At 34.7% G+C, this 18,939-nt stretch overlaps 4 protein-coding genes across 15 annotated transcripts; 2 read left to right on the forward strand and 2 right to left on the reverse strand.

Moving 5' to 3' along the window:
- Window positions 1–1,666: 1,666 nt before the first annotated feature.
- LOC127252129 (uncharacterized) lies at window positions 1,667–5,301 on the forward strand. Of its 4 annotated transcripts, none has more exons than XM_051276173.1 (6): window positions 1,667–2,480; window positions 3,380–3,888; window positions 4,225–4,412; window positions 4,671–4,737; window positions 4,821–4,886; window positions 5,075–5,301. In XM_051276173.1, exons 1-5 carry the CDS (start codon window positions 1,754–1,756, stop codon window positions 4,869–4,871), a joined length of 1,542 nt encoding a protein of 513 aa, XP_051132130.1. In that variant the 5' UTR covers window positions 1,667–1,753; the 3' UTR covers window positions 4,872–4,886; window positions 5,075–5,301. The 4 variants fall into 4 exon arrangements, with proteins under 4 accessions (XP_051132130.1, XP_051132131.1, XP_051132129.1 ...); XM_051276174.1 differs by having other exon boundaries at window positions 5,080–5,301; XM_051276172.1 differs by lacking the exon at window positions 5,075–5,301 and having other exon boundaries at window positions 4,821–5,059.
- Window positions 5,302–6,611: 1,310 nt separating this feature from the next.
- Window positions 6,612–7,972, forward strand: LOC127251833 (RING-H2 finger protein ATL74-like). Its single transcript, XM_051275740.1, has 2 exons — window positions 6,612–7,146; window positions 7,293–7,972. The coding sequence occupies exon 1, from the start codon at window positions 6,612–6,614 to the stop codon at window positions 7,131–7,133; it is 522 nt and encodes a 173-aa protein (XP_051131697.1). The 3' UTR covers window positions 7,134–7,146; window positions 7,293–7,972.
- On the reverse strand, window positions 7,329–11,117 carry LOC127251831 (B3 domain-containing protein Os07g0563300-like). Of its 9 annotated transcripts, none has more exons than XM_051275737.1 (15): window positions 11,022–11,117; window positions 10,723–10,773; window positions 10,443–10,565; window positions 10,248–10,283; window positions 10,038–10,157; window positions 9,737–9,960; window positions 9,431–9,661; window positions 9,243–9,339; window positions 8,987–9,161; window positions 8,687–8,763; window positions 8,511–8,594; window positions 8,208–8,438; window positions 8,060–8,109; window positions 7,859–7,923; window positions 7,329–7,789 (listed from the first exon to the last, which is right to left on the reverse strand). In XM_051275737.1, the coding sequence occupies exons 3-15, from the start codon at window positions 10,539–10,541 to the stop codon at window positions 7,329–7,331; spliced, it is 1,950 nt and encodes a 649-aa protein (XP_051131694.1). In that variant the 5' UTR covers window positions 10,542–10,565; window positions 10,723–10,773; window positions 11,022–11,117. The 9 variants fall into 9 exon arrangements, with proteins under 9 accessions (XP_051131694.1, XP_051131691.1, XP_051131689.1 ...); XM_051275734.1 differs by having other exon boundaries at window positions 10,248–10,329; XM_051275732.1 differs by having other exon boundaries at window positions 10,248–10,329; window positions 10,723–10,837; window positions 11,051–11,101.
- A 3,149-nt stretch (window positions 11,118–14,266) lies between these two features.
- LOC127251732 (trans-cinnamate 4-monooxygenase) lies at window positions 14,267–17,640 on the reverse strand. Its single transcript, XM_051275577.1, has 3 exons — window positions 16,787–17,640; window positions 16,403–16,536; window positions 14,267–15,089 (listed from the first exon to the last, which is right to left on the reverse strand). Exons 1-3 carry the CDS (start codon window positions 17,569–17,571, stop codon window positions 14,494–14,496), a joined length of 1,515 nt encoding a protein of 504 aa, XP_051131534.1. The 5' UTR covers window positions 17,572–17,640; the 3' UTR covers window positions 14,267–14,493.
- Window positions 17,641–18,939: the final 1,299 nt, after the last annotated feature.

The following is an 18,939-nucleotide window of genomic DNA, read 5'->3' on the forward strand; positions in this document are numbered from 1 at the left end:
AATCTTAAAAAGTTTGTTCTAATATGAATTTTAATATTTATTATTTTTATTGTCAAATTAATCTTTTTTTACCTTATACACTTTCCATATCATTGAAAATTTCATTTTTATTCGTTTCCATTTCAAAGTGTATATTTTTTTATTATAGTAGAAGAGTAATTATATTAATATCAAAATATATTTTAATTTTTACATGAATTACAAATATATTATTATATAATGTAATTAATTTATGTATAAAATACAATATAAAAAAATACTAAAACTATTTTACATATTTTCATTAACAAATAAAAAACATGATTATTTTTCAATCTATCGACAATAATTATACGCCCATATTAAAGAATATCAATCAAGTCGATTCAGAATAAAGGTCAATGTATACAAATGCAAAAAGTATAGTCCAACACAGTCTATTATTTATTAAGCTTGATAGTTGATTGATCGATCGATTAATTGGTTAGTGTTTTCATCAATCTCAATAGATTTATTAGTTACTACCTTTAATCGATCAATTAAATGGTCAAAGCAATAGTCATTAATCGATTAATTGAGAAGGAGATAGTGACCTTAAGTGAAGGTACCGAATAGAAAAAAAATGTTTTTGGCTATAAAAGAAACAAATCATGCAAAAATGGGACGATCACATTTTAATCCACAAAATTTTCCTTTTTATTATATATATATTTTTTGTATTTTTTTGTTTTAAATTTGTAAAAATAATATAATTTGATCTTAAATCAAATACAATTTTTATTGCTTTGTTTATTTTTGAATCAATTTACATTATTTATTTCCTAAATATATAGCATACCACTGAAGTTATCAAATTGCTCGAGAATCCTTTAATCATCTCAGATAAATTTTAAACCGAAAATATAGAATATTCAGTCCAATAATATCATGTAAAATAATTATTTTAATTCAAAATTATATTTTATATAAAAACCCCAAAAACAACTATAAAATTCACAAACAAACACACCTAAAGAACACAACCTCTCAACGATAAACTGCCAACATGATCCTAATTGTAGGAAATTATTTTCCACCAATCCCCGTATACTTCTCACATTTATTTATTCCTAGGCCTAGCCCGCATCGGTAGACATATCCTAGCTACAATTAGCCTCTTAATATATATATATATATATATTTTATCCGTTCCAAAAAAATATTTTATTTAGAATAGACACAATAATTAAAGAATAATATCAGTATTTAATTAAAAGTAAGTGTAAAGTAGAAAATAAAAAAGACTAAAATAACTTACTTTTTGAATAATTTTAAAAAATAAGTTAAAGTAATAATTATGAATAATTTAGAAAAATAGAAAAAAAAAAAAAAAGACAACATTGAAGGAAACAGGAGGGAGTATATTTTTTTTATATCCTATTATTATTTTATAGTAATTTTTTATAAAAATAAATATTATAGTTGTAACCAAAAATAAAAATAAAATTTATTAAACACATACATCCAAATTGAAATGATATACGTATATTCATATTATTCATAATAATATTATATTTATTTACTTTTAAACGCAAAATTTTAATATCTTATTTTAATAATAAATGAAATAATTTTAAATCACATTAGCATTCAAAATAATATAAATATATACTTAAAATATGAGTTGCGAAGTGCAAACCAAACAAGATCTAAAAAAGAGTCTCGAGAACAGACCGCGGACTCATTTTGTACGGATAATTCCTCTTTCCTTCTGAAAATTAGGGCTTGCGATTCGATGGGCATTGATCCAGATATTGCAAAATGGGTGTTGGAGTTCCTTCTCAGGCAGCCGCTGAACCACGGGACCTTGAAATCCTTGCTTCGCGTTTTGCCACTCCGGGACGACGATCCCAATTTGAAAAAATTGCTTCTGTTGAAGAAGGTAGAGTCGGACGCGGCGAGAGATTTAATTTCTGAAGAGACTCTGGAGTCTCTGGAGCAATTGGGGGAATTGGAGTTCCGTAAGGGGAAGGAGAATATTTCCGACGCCATGAGGCGGGCGTACTGCGCAGTGGCAGTGGAAGCGACGGTGAAGGCTCTGGCGAATGAGGATGTGGGGGATGATCTCAGCCGGTTCAGGTATTTCGAGATGGTGAAGAGGGTCTGGAGGGGGCGGATGGGAAGAATGAAGGAGATGATGGGGGAGGGAGGATTGGGTTCGGAAGAGCTTTGGGCGTGGAAGGACGAGGTGGAGGCTGCGGTTTGGGATGACAATGTCCATGACGTAGTGGCGAAGAAGAGCCTGGAAGTTAATGCTGTCGAGGCAGTTGATACTTATGTGAAAAAAGAAAGGGAGATGATGGGACCTTCGTTTCTTGAAGTGGCGGCTGCGAGATTGAAGAATGATGAGCTTATGCAGAGGATGAAGCTAGGAGTGGGAAGTGTTGCAGGCCGAGTTTCCGAAAAAGAAGAGTGTAGTCATGATGGTTTGATTGAAGATGATAGACATGGCAGCAATAAAGGTAAAGATGGTTGTTTAATTGGTGAATTTTCTGACTTTTTGGTGCACTGGTTTAGGGCAAGTTCTTTCATGACTTACTAGGTTGCTAATTGAAATAAGGATATAGGTTTGACAATAGTACTTACAATATAAAAAATACATCTTTCACTATATCTTATGATTGAGGAATCCTGGTTAATGTCATTCAGCCTGGTTATTTATACTATTGTAGTTCTGCTTTTGAATTTTTGACAAATCTTACTGCAGTATCAATATGCTACATACCTTAACGCCTCGAGATTCAGGCAATTGCGGATGATACAACTAATAACTATGTTCTGTGTCTGCCATAAAAAGTTGTATCCCTTTATGCAAAATTCAGTTGTTGAAGCAAAGTGGTTACTATGTAATCCAAAAGTAAGGTGCCTGCTTACTCTTGTTGCAATATTTTCAGTGAAGTGATTTCTGGAGATGAAAGGAATGATTCCCGGATTTCACTGCATATTAAAACTGGGGAAGGTGGATGTCATTAGGAATTTGCAGTTGCTCTACAGAAATGGTTAGGTTTGAAAAAGGAAAGTTAAGAGTGGAGTTTGATCCTTGAGTTATTATAAATCTGTTCTAGTTCCTACAATTAGTTGAGCTGTTGCAGGAAAGTGGAATGACTGAGAAGTAAATGCACAAAAATACTGAAATACTTATCATGACTAATTCTGAATGAAAAATAACATAAACTGGTTGCAAGTTGGGTCTTTAAATGTCTATTTTGTTTTGTTGTCCTGTTTAAACTTTTCCGTACATAATTGTTCGGTTAGTGGATTGCATTGTGGTTTTATATTAGCTTGCATGAATCTTTTATAGGCCAATCTATTGATTTTTTTATTGTTGCTCTTCTTTTTTTTCTTCCTTTTATTTATTTAGTTATGGTTTCTGTAGAAATCCACAAAGGAAAGATTCACCTTAGAAACAAAGTTGTTGGATTGAGACACTGTGGAGGATCAGCATCTGGAAAATCAAGAAGAACAAAAATTGTTGATTCAACTGAAACAACAGCGCCCTCATGTCCGAATTATGATTTACAACACAGTGCAGAAGTTCATAGAGTTAGAGAAGCCCTTGAGTCAAGTTCATTGGAGCTCAAAGCTGCTGTGAAGGATCCACTTCCAGAAGCACTACAATATGCAAAAGCCATTTCGAGTGAGGCAAGAGAACGCAAACGTCATCGTCCTGTAGAAGACAATTGCGTTGAAGTCCAACCCATCAGCCATGATGGTGGACGAGAAAAAGGGGTCTGTGATCCTTTAAAAGAGAATTGTGTTGAAGCTAATACTGCAAATGGTAATGGAGTTGATCGAGATATTTCTCATAATGCGAGCAATGTTCGTAAGCCAAGTTTGATGGAAAGGAATGCTACTGCCCACACTTACGAGGTAATAAGCTTGTGCGTGGGTTATTTAAACTTTTTTGTTTTAATTAAGTGGATTGTAAATTCAGAGCCTGCCATGTTTTACAACAAATTCTCATCTTAAGTATTTCAATGAGGTGGTAAGTTTTAAATCCAAGTTAATTGGATGTAGGCATTCGAAATTTGGTGTAATGAACACTTATTGAATGCCAAATTTATTAATTTCTGTTCACATTGTAATCTGTCAGTGTAACACATTTTGTTGAGTCCTGCACAACTCACTTCGTCTGTCTTCTAGTCCGATTTATGTGAAGAAATCAGATATCTTGTTATCATTATAAGCTATGAATTCTATTTTCAGTGGGATGATTCAATTGATCGATCACAAGATGACTCTTCAGATCATCGACGAAGACTTCTCTTACCCAGCCCCATAGTGTTTAATCCTTCTCCCCTAAAGAGACAGGTAAGTACCAATTTGAACAGGAGACGGAAACCCAAGAAATGGAGCCTTTTCGAAGAAGATGCGCTAAGGGCTGGGGTTCAGAAGTATGTGTTCTACCTTATGTTGAATTTATATGTTGTTTCTAGCTCTCCCTTCTTGATCATACCCTCTTTATATATATATTTTAAAAAATCGTGCTTTTTTAGACTTTCATGTTTGAATTTTTTTTTTATTGTTCGGTGTGCTATTATCTTTACTGAGTTGACAAGATTCTCATTTACATTTCGGGATCAAAAGCTGTTTTCTTTCTCCTACATACATCCAAGAATATACTTATTTACACAAGTGTTCAATTACCTCAGGTATGGAAAAGGCAGTTGGAAGGTCATTCTCACTGCCTACCACGACGAATTTGAAGATAGAACGGAAGTGCGTATACGCATCCCTTATATCAATGATTACATGCTAATTTCTCATCTTTGTTATGCCTTACTCAAGATTTCTCAATTCAGATCGATTTGAAAGACAAGTGGAGAAACATGACCCGGCATGGAGGTGTCTGACAGAAGTTCTTGGAGGTAAACTGTAAACTGAATCTAACACTATATCTGCATTTGGGAACTGAATTGTAGCTTACATAAAGTTTCATGGAATGTTGTATCGTTTGATGTTTGTGTTTTGTCGGGCTGGAATCTCCATGGGATAGCCTGTCGAACGATCCGTGCATAAATCCCTAATGTTTCGGTTTAAACTATTTTGTTGTTAGGACAGAAAGCTGTATATTTTGACGAAGTTTAAGCCAATAGCGAAGTAGTACCGGGAAGGAAGTTTGAAAGATGAAAACAATCCCCATGGGGGAGTGAATTAGAATATCAAAAGCTTAAGTGCCTATGTTACATTAGTGGCCTTGTTGAATCCATTTTTTATTTTTATTTTTAATTATTATTATTATTATTCAATTATATATAATACAATAAAAGAAATAAAATCCATTGGTTTGACCTCGTGATGTAGAAATCATATGATGATCATCACTATGGCAAAATTGTTGATTACAATTTTACACTCAGATGGATATCTTCAACCCTATTTTAATTTGATATTGAATATGAGATTCAGGGTGAATTTGGTTTGAATGAGATAAAAGTTTGTTTAAAGATTGAGATATATTTTATTTAGACTAGTTATTACAATACATATTATATTATAGATAGGTAAATAAATAACAATGTGAATTCCATATTGAGAAGAAGATAAAATAAAATAATCTTGAGATGCATAAATGGTTACAAGAGCAACTATTGTTAAAGAAATTGTATTCAATAAATGTATTTAAATTTTATAGGATAGCAAATATTCATCAATTCTAGGGTAGTTTTTATTTATTTTGGGTGCAGGAGCGTGTCGTATGTTATATGGCCACGGGAGTGTCATATCATGTAGAAAATATCTAATGCTAAAGTCAAATCACATCTTCTAAACTTTATTGTAATATATCATATCATATCATCCTCTCACTCACGTATCCATATTTAATTAACTAATTCCATTTTCCATACAAGATATATATATATATATGTATATATTAATAGTATGTAGTTTACACATATACATACTGACATACACACCCCACATGTCCTATCATCATCATCATCATCACACTATGTACCTCGTGACGGACGAATCACCAATTCTATGGAAAAGTTACAATAATACAATAAAAGCCATACGTGTGTGTGGGTAAAGAAAAGCCTAATCCAAATTATTAAAGCTAAACTAGTATCATTCTTCATAAATTCTGCATCAAATATGTTCATCCTGTAATACACGACCATTTCTTTACATCAAATAATAAGTTTTCAAAACAAGCAGATGTACCTGTTAAAGTCAAGTTGGGGCTCATATCTACCAGAGCCACCTATCAATTTATTCCAAGATCGATACCCCCGCACAAAAACAAAAAATAATAAAAATCTTACACATAGATACAAACATACACACATAGATACAAACATACATACATACAATAGAAACGATCTGAAGCTTCAAAAATATCTGATCTGTCCTTTCGTAATTTAATCATCTCCATCTTCATCTTCAGTAGCCTCCTCCACCACCTCTCTCTCTCTCTCTCTCTCTACCAAATACTAATCCTCCCTCACCCATCACCTTCACCTTCACCTTCACCTTGCAAATTGCAATGGCTGCTGCTGCTGCTTCTTTCAGCTAATCACAAATCAAAAACATCATATACATATCTGTGTGTATCTACCATTCTGATCATCATCACATATCCTGCATGTATGTATATATCTGTACGCAAAATGGGTCCAGAGTCCAGACCGGCGCGGCTCCTCCTCGACTCGGACATGATGCTGGCCGGCTCGCCGTTGAACGCAAACCGGACGGTCGGCGGCTACGACCGGGACGCCAATTTCGACAGCAACATGGTCATCATATTAGCCGCTCTCTTATGCGCAATGGTCTGCGCTCTCGCCCTCAACTCCATCGTCCGCTGCGCCCTCCGCTGCCGCCGGACATACGCCTACGACGACCACCGCCCTCCCCGTCCCCCGCCGACTATCAAGAAGGCGGCGCCGCCGCCGCCGATTCCGTACAAGTCCGGAGCGGATGATATTCCGGCGACAGAGTGTCCTATATGCCTCGGAGAATTCGTCGACGGCGAGAATGTCCGGATCTTCCCCGGCTGCGGCCATGGCTTCCACGCCCCCTGCATCGACAAATGGTTGGTTCTGCACTCGTCGTGTCCCAATTGCAGACAACCTTTGAACACACACGACGATGTTAGAGTCCAAATCGATTAATGTGCAGCAAATGGTATTGAAGGAAATGTTTGTTTGGACAATATTGGAAAGATTGTTACTTTATTTTATCTATATCATTACACTATATATATATATATTTAACAGCATTGCAATTGTTGAGCTACCAAAAAGACTAGATTTTTATACACATACACACAGGTTTGAGGTTTCCCATCTCAAAGATTAGCTCCTTCATCACCGGCCGGCGTCCGACACCGGCTCTGGAGCGACGGGTTCTTCAAGAACGTCACCATCGTGGGGACGGAGATTTAAGTCGATCCGTCCCTTAAAGGGTTCCGGCTTGACTTGATTGTTTCCAGTTTCGGAATGGTGTTCATCGAGGTTTGGTTGGTTTCCCGGTTGCGCCGTGCTCTCCTTCTCGGGTACTAATCCGGGGTTGTGTTCTGGCTGTCGTCTACTCTTCTGCTTGGACACCATTTTTATGATCGTCAAATCTTGCTTTCCCTTCCTGCTCCGGGGTTGAATGCACACAATGCACGTGCAGCCTGGACGGTGTCGGGGATGCCTCGCCGTCTCTCCAACGGGGAGCTCATCTCCTAGAGCTGCCGCACTTGCCAACGCATCTAAACCCAATGCCGGCTCCGGATACTCCTCAATAGATGCCTTGTTGTCTGAAAACTTTATGTTTTTTAACTCTGCAAAGCAAAGTAAAATGAGGGGAGGTGTTGAGGACATTATGGAACAATAGGACCTCAGATTCATACCGTTGCTTAAGCTAAAGCATTCTGGATCTGTTTGATTAATACTTTCCGGGGCAGAAGCCGAACATCTGGAAAACAAATTGTTGTTGCTTATGTTAGTTACTTATTCTCAGATAATCGACGAAAAAACACAAACTAGTTGCTCGCGCTGCCTTAAAGAGATATACATATATATATACATATATATCAACAAGAAATGCTTACCGTGCAGGCTGAGTAATGGAAAGCATCCTCTGTCCAAAGATTGGAGGTTCCTATAAGATAAGAATGGTGATAAAGAAAGAACATCATTTAGAACAATTAATGGAGAGAAAACATTTCATGGTATAAGGATGGGGTTTCATTGCGTTACTTCAAATTCTTCGAATTCGTGCCCCTCAATGGTAACAATGGCTGGCTCGGAAAATGGAGAAGGACGTAGCAGCTCTTGTGCTTCCTTCCATGTAATTCTCAGTTCAGCAGCATCATCGTTGTGCATATGAAGCCTCTTGTTTTTAATGTTTTGGGTCCTTTTCTTCTCAGGCAATGTGTTTACATGTTGCTGGACATCATCGGATACTCTGCCTCCATTGTTGCCATTATCCTGGACGCCGCTAATCTCAATTAGACCATCATTCAAACCATACAAGGTCAAAAATGGTGGGTGACAACATACCGGAAGTTTATTTTCAGCACCACCTGGAAATGATGTTTCCATGGAAGTTTTCTCCCTGTTTAGACCCCCCGATTTCTGCACATCCTGCCAAATGGCCAGATTATAAAGCAAAGAAAATGCATTAGGAATTTGACCTACTTTTTGAGAAATAAAAATGTAAGCAGATACAAGAACACCTGCATGTTGACATCAAATGTTGCCTTTCGAGAGCTGAGCAAAAGTCCACCTTTTGACTCTATCCGACTGAATATCACTGTCCAAGAGATGCACCGAGTGCATACATATATTCATTATATGAGAAATCTCTCAAGGGAAATGTATACAAATGAAATCAAGGGTCATAACGAAGAGCTTTCACGTAATCCTCATCATTTATTAGCAACATAACATCCACAAAAGTCATGTAGCTTAAGAAATACATTCATCAAAATATCATTCTCCGAAAAAATTAATTCAGCACAAGTGTTTCTATATACCTGTATCGCCGGCTTGTAGCTGCATATTTTGGATGCAATCAGTTATCCCCTCAAGAACATACATCCTGCTGTTATTGTTCGGCCAAAATCTGAACTGAAATGTCCATTGTATTCCGGTTGTGTCCTGAACCCTTATCGAGACACCTTCTGAATGGTTGATAGTAGGAAGATATGCCTGCACATTTTTTATTATGTAAAAACTAGCACAAAACGAAGAATAGATATGCATAGCTTTAATTTGGTAGTAACAACTCACTTCTGCACATGCTTTGGGGAGGACAAGGCGACCGATTCGCCCAGCATCGCTTGCGCTCAGGACTTTCTCAAACAATGGTGTAATACTGGATTTCAACCTGATGATCAAATGTTAAGGTAAACAGAAGATGCAAATGTAATTACACACAAACAAATGCCAGGGAAAAAGCTATAAAGCATTGTGGATACATTCCAGACAACTGCTGCAGTTCATGGTCCGAGATCTGTGGCCAGTAACGAGGAAGCAAGTGAATGCTGCGTCGCCCCTCAGGGGGTGGCCTGGCAATGGGAATTTTTGAAACAACATTCGCCTCTTTGTTCGTCGTAAGGTTCAGCTTCTGAGGATTTGTAGAAGCATTGTTTGTACTCTGCTCCTGCTGGTTCAGCCCTTTCCTGCTTGAATCACTTCTGTTAATAATTCTAAAATCCCAAAGGAAAAATTAGTTGTAATTAGTAGCGATTCAAAGAAACATCGATTAGTTACAAGCTGCATACTTATTATCAACATCTGGTTTTAGTTTGATTTTAGGAATCCCTGATGGTTCCCCTTGTTTAACATTCTTGTTCTTGAGCTCTGAAGCTGCATCATTGACCTTTATAGCATTTGGCACCTTTGAACCATATTTGTCGACAATGATCCTATTCTCAACAGCAGCTACCGGAGTGCCTCTAATTATACCACCAGCCAGAAATTGAACATTAAATTTGCCGGTGGGAATCTGCCAAAACAACAGAGTGTTTAACTTAAATCAAACAAAAAAATGCAACATTCGAAGAAGACGAGCAAATCAATAACCTGCTCTGGTAACGCCGCCGGATGAGCTTCTGAACGTTTAGCACAGTTCTTGCAGGCAATGCCCCCAAAATCCATGTATTCGTATAGATATCTTGAAGCGATGCATCCACAGTGGATTCGCTGCCCAACAACACAACAATTAAATTACAGAGGAGCAATAACGGAATTTTATGTGTCTCCAAGCAAGAAATGCTACTTTCATTTGATTACCTTTGAACACAGCCTGCATTCTTTCCATCCAGATTCCTTGTGGTGGAACATTTCGCAGAAAACACAGTTAGCATAAGCGGATCTGACATAATCGAGAGGCCATAAGTTCTAGAGATCATCTCTAAACTATATGTGTGTAACAATGAACACAGGGGAGACTTGACGATAGCTTTGCAATGGAAATCGATAATTTACCCGCAGTCGGAGCAGAGGATGGCGAAGCCGCCGGAGTTCAAGGTCCAGCCGTTCTTCCACTCGGACGACGTCGTTGCGCGGCAAGCCTCGTTCATGCATTTGTGCTGCCCCATTTTCTCAATTCTGAAACGCCAATTAAAACCCCCAATCAGTAAGGAATTCATCCCGACAATCAAAACCCTAGAAATTCTTCACCCTCCGCCAGACAAAAATCAATCGAAATCCATACCAAAATAGCCGCCCAAGAATGAGGAAAATAAATAGAAAAGTTCCGCCTCACCTTCTTCAAATCCGCAAAACCATAAGCGGGTTCCGAAACCTTCAATTGAATCTGCCGCGAAAAATGAAATTGACGATGATCTTCCGTTTGTCGAAACAAGAAAACGGATAGAAACCTGAGTAAGATAGATAGGAAAAATGAAAAGCCCCAAAAAAACGGCGGCGGGCAGGCGGTGCACCGATTTTGGGGATGACGCGAAACTTCAATTCAATGGAATAAAAACAAAAATCAATGCATGCAGATAGATGAAGAGTGCAGAGAAAGAAAGAGAAAGAGAGAGCAGTAGTAGTTGCATGCACCACAGTGAGTGTAGCAGTGCAGTCTTTACATTTTCTCCCTGGTCCATCCATGGCATCTCCATCGATTCAGCCGCAGCTTCAAATAAGTTGTTTCACAAAAATGGTCTTTTCTAGCTTTTGCATTATTTATCCAATAATATTACATTAAGATATTTTTTCCAAAAATAAAAAATAAAAATCCTCTTGGTTTTAATTTTAAAATAATTTCAAATTTATAAATCTTTGACCGAAAATTTTAGAATATGTTTTTTTGGTTTAGTTTGAAGATATTTTGTATTTATATAATGTTTATTCGGATGTTTTTTAAATAGTAAATTTTCAAATTTCAATTAAAAGTATATTTCATGTTCTTTTGAAAAAACAAAAGAAAAACAAAATTTACTTTAAAATATTTCTAAAATTAGGGACTGAGTACGAAATTAACTAGGAAATTAAATGATAGTGACGTGGCGGAGGTGGGGTGGTTTGAGGTGGTGCTATTTTTAATAGGAGCAACCCGAGCAATTGTTCAAAATACTTCAAGAGGGGCTATATTTTTTAATTTTAGCTATTATTATATATATTAAAATTTATTTTAAACTTTATTTTATAATTTTTCAATAATTATCGAGTCTAATTTTAATTTTTAAATTAAATTCTACTTATAATTTTTCTCGCCTTTAAAATACGTAAATATTTATAAAGCTTATAATTATTATTAGATATTAAAATTTAATTTAAATTTTATTTCATATTTGTGTTTTTACAATTACCCAATCAAATTCTAATTCTAATAAACTTTAATAATTTTTCTTTTTTTTTTTTCTAATTTTATATTCATAGTCTTTAGAATTTTTAGTTATTATTATTGAGTTATTAATTTTATAATAGTCAAAATATTGTAAAATTTTATAATAGTCAAGATATATATCACAAATTAGGTCCGGCATTTCACTTCTATATCAGTCCGTCATCCCTTACGGACACATATATTTCATTTATTGTATATATGATTAATATAACTTTTTTTTTTGTAAATCTTATTATTATATTATTTGTTGATAGTATTTTGAAAAAAAAAATATATTTATTCACAAGCCCTATCGTTTTTCTCAGGATCCTGAAAAAGTCTGGTGGTGCGTATATTTAAAATTTTATATATGTTATGTATCGTATAAAAAATATTATATTGATATTGTATTAAATCATTTGGTAAATTAAGCCCTATCGTTTTTCTCAGGATCCTGAAAAAGTCTGATGGTGCGTATACTTCAAATTTTATATATGTTATGTATCGTATAAAAAATATTATATTGATATTGTATTGAATCATTTGGTAAATTGTATAAAAATTTCCATACTAGTATTATATTTAATTTTGTAGTAACAAATTTTTAACTATGCTAATATATTTCGAAATTACCGGCGTACAGTACTGAAATATACAGCAGTATATAATTTAATATTATTATTGTATACAAAATACTATACAATATCTGAATATCCTACCTTATAAAAAGTACTATTACTAAATAACATTCCGTAACCATATATTTTTAATATTTTCTTTTGGACTTATCTAATACATAATCTTGTTCTTATCTTCCTCCTATTTTATTCAGGACTGCATTTACTCATTTACTTAGGTGTGTTTGTTTGAAGGATTTGTAAAGATTTCTACTATTCATCTCATTTTTTTCCTCCAAAAACATCAAATCAAACACCTATTTTTTATTTTTTATATTATATTAAAAATTAATTTTACATTCAAAACATCACATCAATACCTATTTATATCACATCATACAACTATTCAAATTCAAAATTTTTACTATTCAAATCTCAACTCAAAATCCAAACCCCCAAACAAACACAAAATAAATTTATTTGGATATATATTACTCCCTCCGTTCCACGTACCGTGTCTGCTATACTGTAGACACGGTATTTTAAGAGAAGTGTAATTAGTAAATAATTAAGAATATATTAGTGAAAATAATTATTCTATAATATAAATAATTATAAATTAATATTAAGATTAATCATTTTTCTAAAAAAGAAAAGTGATATAGTACGTGGGACGGACAAAAACGGCAACTAATATTTTATTTATTTATTATGTTGCTTTGAAAATATTGTAAACTGATGTCTAGAATAAGAAAATAGATTCTATATAACATGATGAAATAAATTATATAATACAGATAAAATAAATATGCAGTTGTCTAAAATAAAATTATATAATATTTATACTCGCAAATATGTTGTATATAAGCATGTTATACGATATTATCAAATAGAATGTCCTATGTGAGATATTATATCAAATTGTTAATTCGAATGATATATTTTTATTATATTAATATAAATAGTGTATTTTCTATGCAATATTGTATAATATCTGCTAAAACACAATAGGCTGCAACTGATACACGATAGCTACTAAACTTATCATACTAATGCTTGTTTGAATTGAATTTAAAAATAAATTAAAATAAAATTAAAATCAGCTTGATATTATATTTAATTAATTTTTTATAAAAATAAATTTAATGTGTTTCTTTAGTATTTTAATTTAAAGTATTTTTTATATAAAATTTTAAAAAATCATATCAATAATATAAAAAGTAATTTTTTTGTTGAATTATTTATATTTTATTAAAGAATAAAATGAATATTTATATTATATAGACATAAGTATATACTAAATTGTTCATTAATATTTCTCATAAAAAAATTATTGGGGGAACAAATTCATACTTGTGTTCGTTGGTTGTAAGATTTTTGTAAAATTTTACTATTTATTATTTTTTTTTTCTTAAAATTATCAAATCAAATACTTATTTTTTATATTATACTATAAATTAATTTTTTATTTAAAATATCACATATATCACGATATACTACTATTATAATTTAAAATTTTTACTATTTTGAGGCTGCTGTTGTCCCGCTCCCACATCAGATGCAAAACCGATAGCGTCACAGTCGTACTATAAATAGACCAGACCACGGTACTGTAGGTCTATTATCCATGGGTGTGTTTGCTGTATTTTGAGTTGAATAATTATACGATGTATCTGATGCAAAATTAATTTTTAATATAATATAAAAAATAAAAAATAAGTATTTGATTTAATGATTTTAGAAAAGATAAACAGATGGGATAAATAGTATATTGGGGTAGAATCCCAAACAAACACAAATTAATTATTTGGGGTGAAAAGAAAGTTCATTTAAACAGCTTGCTATAAATGTAGGTGATGTTCACAAATGCAAAAGGCTTTTTTTTTTTCCATTGAACGATTGCACACCCCGCCAACACCCCGTCTCATGATCACAATAAAAATAATTTAAATTACAAACGCATGTAGCATTTTCATAATGACAGCAATAATAATCATTATCATAATCTCACTTAAGCAACAATAGAGGATTAATAACAACTAACATCACATCGTCCACAGTTCTTATTCATACCTCTACTTACTTTTCAACACCTCGGCTTCATGACAATGGTGGAATGCTTCAATATATGGAGGCTAAACTGCCCTCCTTTCTCCGTCGTGTCAAGCTTCGCCTGCCCCGCCGGCGGCGACATCTCGAAGTTCTGCACGAGCCGCCCCACCGTGATTCCAAGGATCGGCAATGCTAGTATTATCCCGGGGCAGCTTCTTCGGCCAACACCAAACGGTAGATACTTAAAGTCATTGCCATTGGCCTCTACCTTCATCTCCTCCTCCAAGAACCTCTCGGGCCTAAACTCTTGAGGATTCTTCCAATGGGCCGGGTTGTTGGCGAGCCACCATGCATTGACGAGGACCTTACTCTCGGCAGGGATGTCGTAGCCACGGAGCTTGGCGTCGTGGAGGTTCATGTGCGGGACGAGTAGAGGAATGGCCATCCGTAGACGCAGTGTTTCTTTGATCACGGCTTGGAGGTACGGCAGCTTGTGAGTGTCGGGCTCCGTTATTGGCATGCCGTGGCCGAGAATGTTGTCGAGCTCGTCGCAGAGCTTTTGTTGGACCTCGGGGTGGTTCACTAGCTCGGCGATGGCCCATTCGATGGACCACAGGGTGGTTTCGATTGCTATACATGGAAAAAAATGGCAAGAATTTAGTTTAGCTTTCACATCATATGCCTAACATAACATTTCTTATAAGATGAATTGTGAAGGAGGATAGCAAATACGGCAAGGAAACCAGCAGCAAGTAGGGACAACAAATTCAAAATGATGAATGCAGCAGCAACAACTTTAGACCACAAAAGATGCACCAACTAACGTACGTGTCTTTATTGCTCTTTACCAACCCAATTCAATGAAGCTAAATACTGCGTTCGATCGAGCTCAAATAATAGGTACTGCTTTATTTAATACCAATTAATTTTAAACGGAAGTCGGATCCCTTCCTATTATCAACTTTACATAAAACTTTTAACCTCTACTAAAATCAATTGGTGATAAGAAAAATTTCGGACTTCTAATCTGCTAAAATCAATTGACTATAAGTGTATAGGTTCTTCGCTCTTACAAATCAAATGAGTTCTCACATTTTTTTTCAATATGAAATATATTCCAAGTTCTCTATCTTTTGAAATGATAATTTCGAAAATTCACACAAAATCAATGCCCAACCCAAGCACTATGGATTTCCAACCTAAAACCAAAGGTCTACCATATTCCACAATTTTCCAAATATGTAATATATTCAACAGCCAATTGTATTCTAGGACAGTGAATTGAAAGGTGCAATCGACGGATGACAAATTTGACACGTCTGAAATACGGTCTTTTGTCTCTACAATTTTAATTGGTTTGAAATACCAAACTCCTCATGCGCACAGACACATGGTGGTTGAGCCAAAATAAATTAGAAATTGCATAAAAATAAATGTTGGGGATTCGATACATATTTTCCTTTCAGATATCATATCAAAACAAGCCAAAATTCTATAAGTACTGGATAATATGTTTATATCATTTCAAATATTTATTTTTTGAAAAAAACAGAGCATTTAAACACAACTTAAGTTAGGGTAGATGAGAAAATCACGTGGTGGAGAGACAACCACCAAAAATCTAAGGAGGGTAAGAATCCCAGAACATTGGATGAAGTAGATTTGACTACGGATCTTTCTTCGAATCATCAAGACAGCCAGACAAGGATGTGGTAATTTCAAGTTTGGATTGGTATTTGAGATCAAATATATCACAGCTACGAGAAAACACAACTACTGTAAAGTCACATCGATACTTGACTTGTACGATGTTTATCGGGAGCAGAAAATTCAAGAACATACCGAGTATAGGTTAAACGTTAAACAACAAATGACAGACAGAGATCAATAGCATAATAGTGATTATGGTGACGATGTATGAGATCAAAGTAAGAAGTTGTTACCTGCAACGTTGATGTTTTCGACAATGTAAAGAACATTGTCTTCGTTGATCTCGCCTTTCTCCTCAGCTTCTAGAATGTGATCGATTGCACATTTCAGGCCTTGGCTGCTTGTGCTTTTAGTGCTTGCGAGTTTCCTGCAACGTTATTTGATGTTAGCACTATGGATGAAATCTACAAAGATCTGCCCTAATTTGAGAATCCAATTCGAATTTCTTAGTGTAGAAGTTAATCTTCTGAACAGCATATCGTCGTCTCTGCAAACTGAGATGATGCTCAAGACGATGGAATTTCAGTGGAGCAAATAAAGGAGCGTGAAGAAAACAGAATAACTGAAAGTGGTGACAAAAACGTGAACAGGGGAATTGAGCGAGCGCGTGAACTTACTTTCTCTCGGAAACGAAGTAGTCCTTGAAGAGCTGTAATCTCTTGTCCTTCACCTCCTTGCAGATTTTCAAGTATCCGCGGAGGAAAGGCCTCAGGATCGGGATGAAATCGCCATAGTTGTACTCGAAGCTCTGCGCCAAGCGACTCCGCTCACCGTTCAATGATTTAAGCTTCAAATACAGGGGATCATTTTCGCTCTCAAACCTTCGATCGAACAGGATTCGGAACATATTGTTGTACATCATCAGCTGAAGCCTCGTCCTCAGAACGATCCCCTTCGTCGCCGCCTCCGGATTCTTCTTCACGTCCTCCACGACCGCGGCGGCCTCCGACTCCCAACCCTGGCGATACTGCTGCACGACCTTGTTGGTGAAGAACGGAACCGTCATGATCCGCCGCATCTTCCGCCAGTGCTCGCCGTAAACCGTGAAAACCATATCCTGACCTTTTCCAGTGAAAATGTCGAATACGACGTTCCGAGTTCGGGAACCGAACTCCACTCCCTGCGTGTGGAGAACCTCCTTCGCGAGCTCCGGCGACGATACGACTACCAGATTACGCTGCCCCATCCGGAGGAGGAACACATCGCCGAATCTCTTCGCGAGGTCGCTGAGATTGCGGTGGTTCAGGTCATCCCCGACCTGGAGCCAGTTTCCGAAAATAGGAACCGGTATCGGACCGGGAGGAAGCTTGAACTTCTTTCCCCGCAGCTTCGAGACTACAGTTGCGAGAACGATGGCCAAAAAGAGGCCGAGAAGAACTTTCTCTAGAAGGAAAACATCCATGGTGGAAATCGCCGGTGGCGTTACCCCGTCGTAGTGCGGTGGTTGAGCGTCTGAGTTGCGAGTGAAGTCACGGCCGATATATATAGAGCGACGCGACAATTTAATAGTAAAATTTAATTACTATAATAAAACGTGCATCAAACCATCAAATTCACTGCCGGTTTTCAATCCAACGGTCCAGATTAGAATAGACCAAATAGGCCAATACTGTGATGTTACTAAGATTTGCCCTTATTTTGTAATAGTAAATTAAATAAAAAATTATTTAAGCTCGGTTCAAGTAGATATTCTTAAAAAATAATAATAATAATAATTAATATTTATCAATAACATTTTTTTAGAAAAATATTACATAAATAAGGCAAAATCTCTTGTACCAAAAGAGTGTAATTTATAAAAATTATTTAGGAGGAATGGTACATTTATGGCGGATGATTAAAATAAGACAAAATTAATACTTTTCCCTTTCACCGAAGATAGTCTAATTTATAAAATAAATGTATAAAGGTAAAAGTGATTAAAAAATATTAAAATTACTCTGACTAATTAAAGAACATTCATAAATTAAAAAATGATATATCCTGACATTGAGAATGTATATTTTTAAAATAGTTTATTATTAAATGATATTGTGCTCAAATTTGGGTTTGTTTGATTTGTTTTTTATGATTTGAATTAAAATAATTTAATATAAAATATACTATTTTATCTTTTTTTAATAAAAAATTGTATTCAGTTGTAAATGTAAATTTAAAACACATATCAAATGCACTATAAGAATGTGTTAATTTAGATGTTTTTTTTAAATAATTCATCAAAAATATTAAAATATATGCATATAACAATAAAATTCAACGAAAACGCACAAAATATATTATTTTTATAATATTATCATAAACTTTTATATATCACAATAAAAAGCTAAAATTAAATAAACAAAGCTAATATTGTTTGGTTTTAATTTGAATTTAGTTCTTTTATTCAAAAGAAGTCCTTTTAGAGGTAGATTGGTAATTGAAATATTTATGATTAATTGGTTATTTAAATTCATTTGCTCTTTAAAAAAAAATAAAATTAATATATGACACATATTCATTATTTTTATATTATCTCCGTAATATGTTATACCTTCACATAATAATTATTTCTTTAAATTATTTCGCAAATAGTAGTTGAATACTATATTTTTAAAATAATAATAAATACATTATTTTTAATTGTCAATTTAAAAGTAATTGCATTTAATATTTTAATGACACCTCATTTCAAATGATTACTACAACGAAATAATAAATTTTAATTACAAATTTTTCTTTAGTTATTGTGCTGCTATGCATCACCAAAGAGGCAAGCATATCACGTGTGCAT

The sequence above is a fragment of the Andrographis paniculata genome, unplaced genomic scaffold (genome assembly GCF_009805555.1).
Source record: "Andrographis paniculata isolate CXL003 unplaced genomic scaffold, ASM980555v1 Contig45END, whole genome shotgun sequence".
Taxonomy (NCBI): domain Eukaryota; kingdom Viridiplantae; phylum Streptophyta; class Magnoliopsida; order Lamiales; family Acanthaceae; genus Andrographis; species Andrographis paniculata.

What these genes read in the sequence shown, in the direction of transcription:
- LOC127252129 (XM_051276173.1), top strand. Translation starts at nt 1,754, where the DNA reads ATGGGCATTGATCCAGATATTGCAAAATGGGTGTTGGAGTTCCTTCTC. An exon ending in CTACTGCCCACACTTACGAG is followed by an intron (nt 3,889 to 4,224) that starts GTAATAAGCTTG and finishes TTCTATTTTCAG; the next exon opens with TGGGATGATTCAATTGATCG. An exon ending in CTAAGGGCTGGGGTTCAGAA is followed by an intron (nt 4,413 to 4,670) that starts GTATGTGTTCTA and finishes CAATTACCTCAG; the next exon opens with GTATGGAAAAGGCAGTTGGA.
- LOC127251833 (XM_051275740.1), top strand. Translation starts at nt 6,612, where the DNA reads ATGTATATATCTGTACGCAAAATGGGTCCAGAGTCCAGACCGGCGCGG.
- LOC127251831 (XM_051275734.1), bottom strand. Translation starts at nt 10,555, where the DNA reads ATGGGGCAGCACAAATGCATGAACGAGGCTTGCCGCGCAACGACGTCG. An exon ending in ATCCTCTGCTCCGACTGCGG is followed by an intron (nt 10,330 to 10,442) that starts GTAAATTATCGA and finishes CGATTATGTCAG; the next exon opens with ATCCGCTTATGCTAACTGTG. An exon ending in CGGCGGCGTTACCAGAGCAG is followed by an intron (nt 9,961 to 10,037) that starts GTTATTGATTTG and finishes TTGTTTTGGCAG; the next exon opens with ATTCCCACCGGCAAATTTAA.
- LOC127251732 (XM_051275577.1), bottom strand. Translation starts at nt 17,571, where the DNA reads ATGGATGTTTTCCTTCTAGAGAAAGTTCTTCTCGGCCTCTTTTTGGCC. An exon ending in TACTTCGTTTCCGAGAGAAA is followed by an intron (nt 16,537 to 16,786) that starts GTAAGTTCACGC and finishes ATAACGTTGCAG; the next exon opens with GAAACTCGCAAGCACTAAAA. An exon ending in CGAAAACATCAACGTTGCAG is followed by an intron (nt 15,090 to 16,402) that starts GTAACAACTTCT and finishes TTCCATGTATAG; the next exon opens with CAATCGAAACCACCCTGTGG.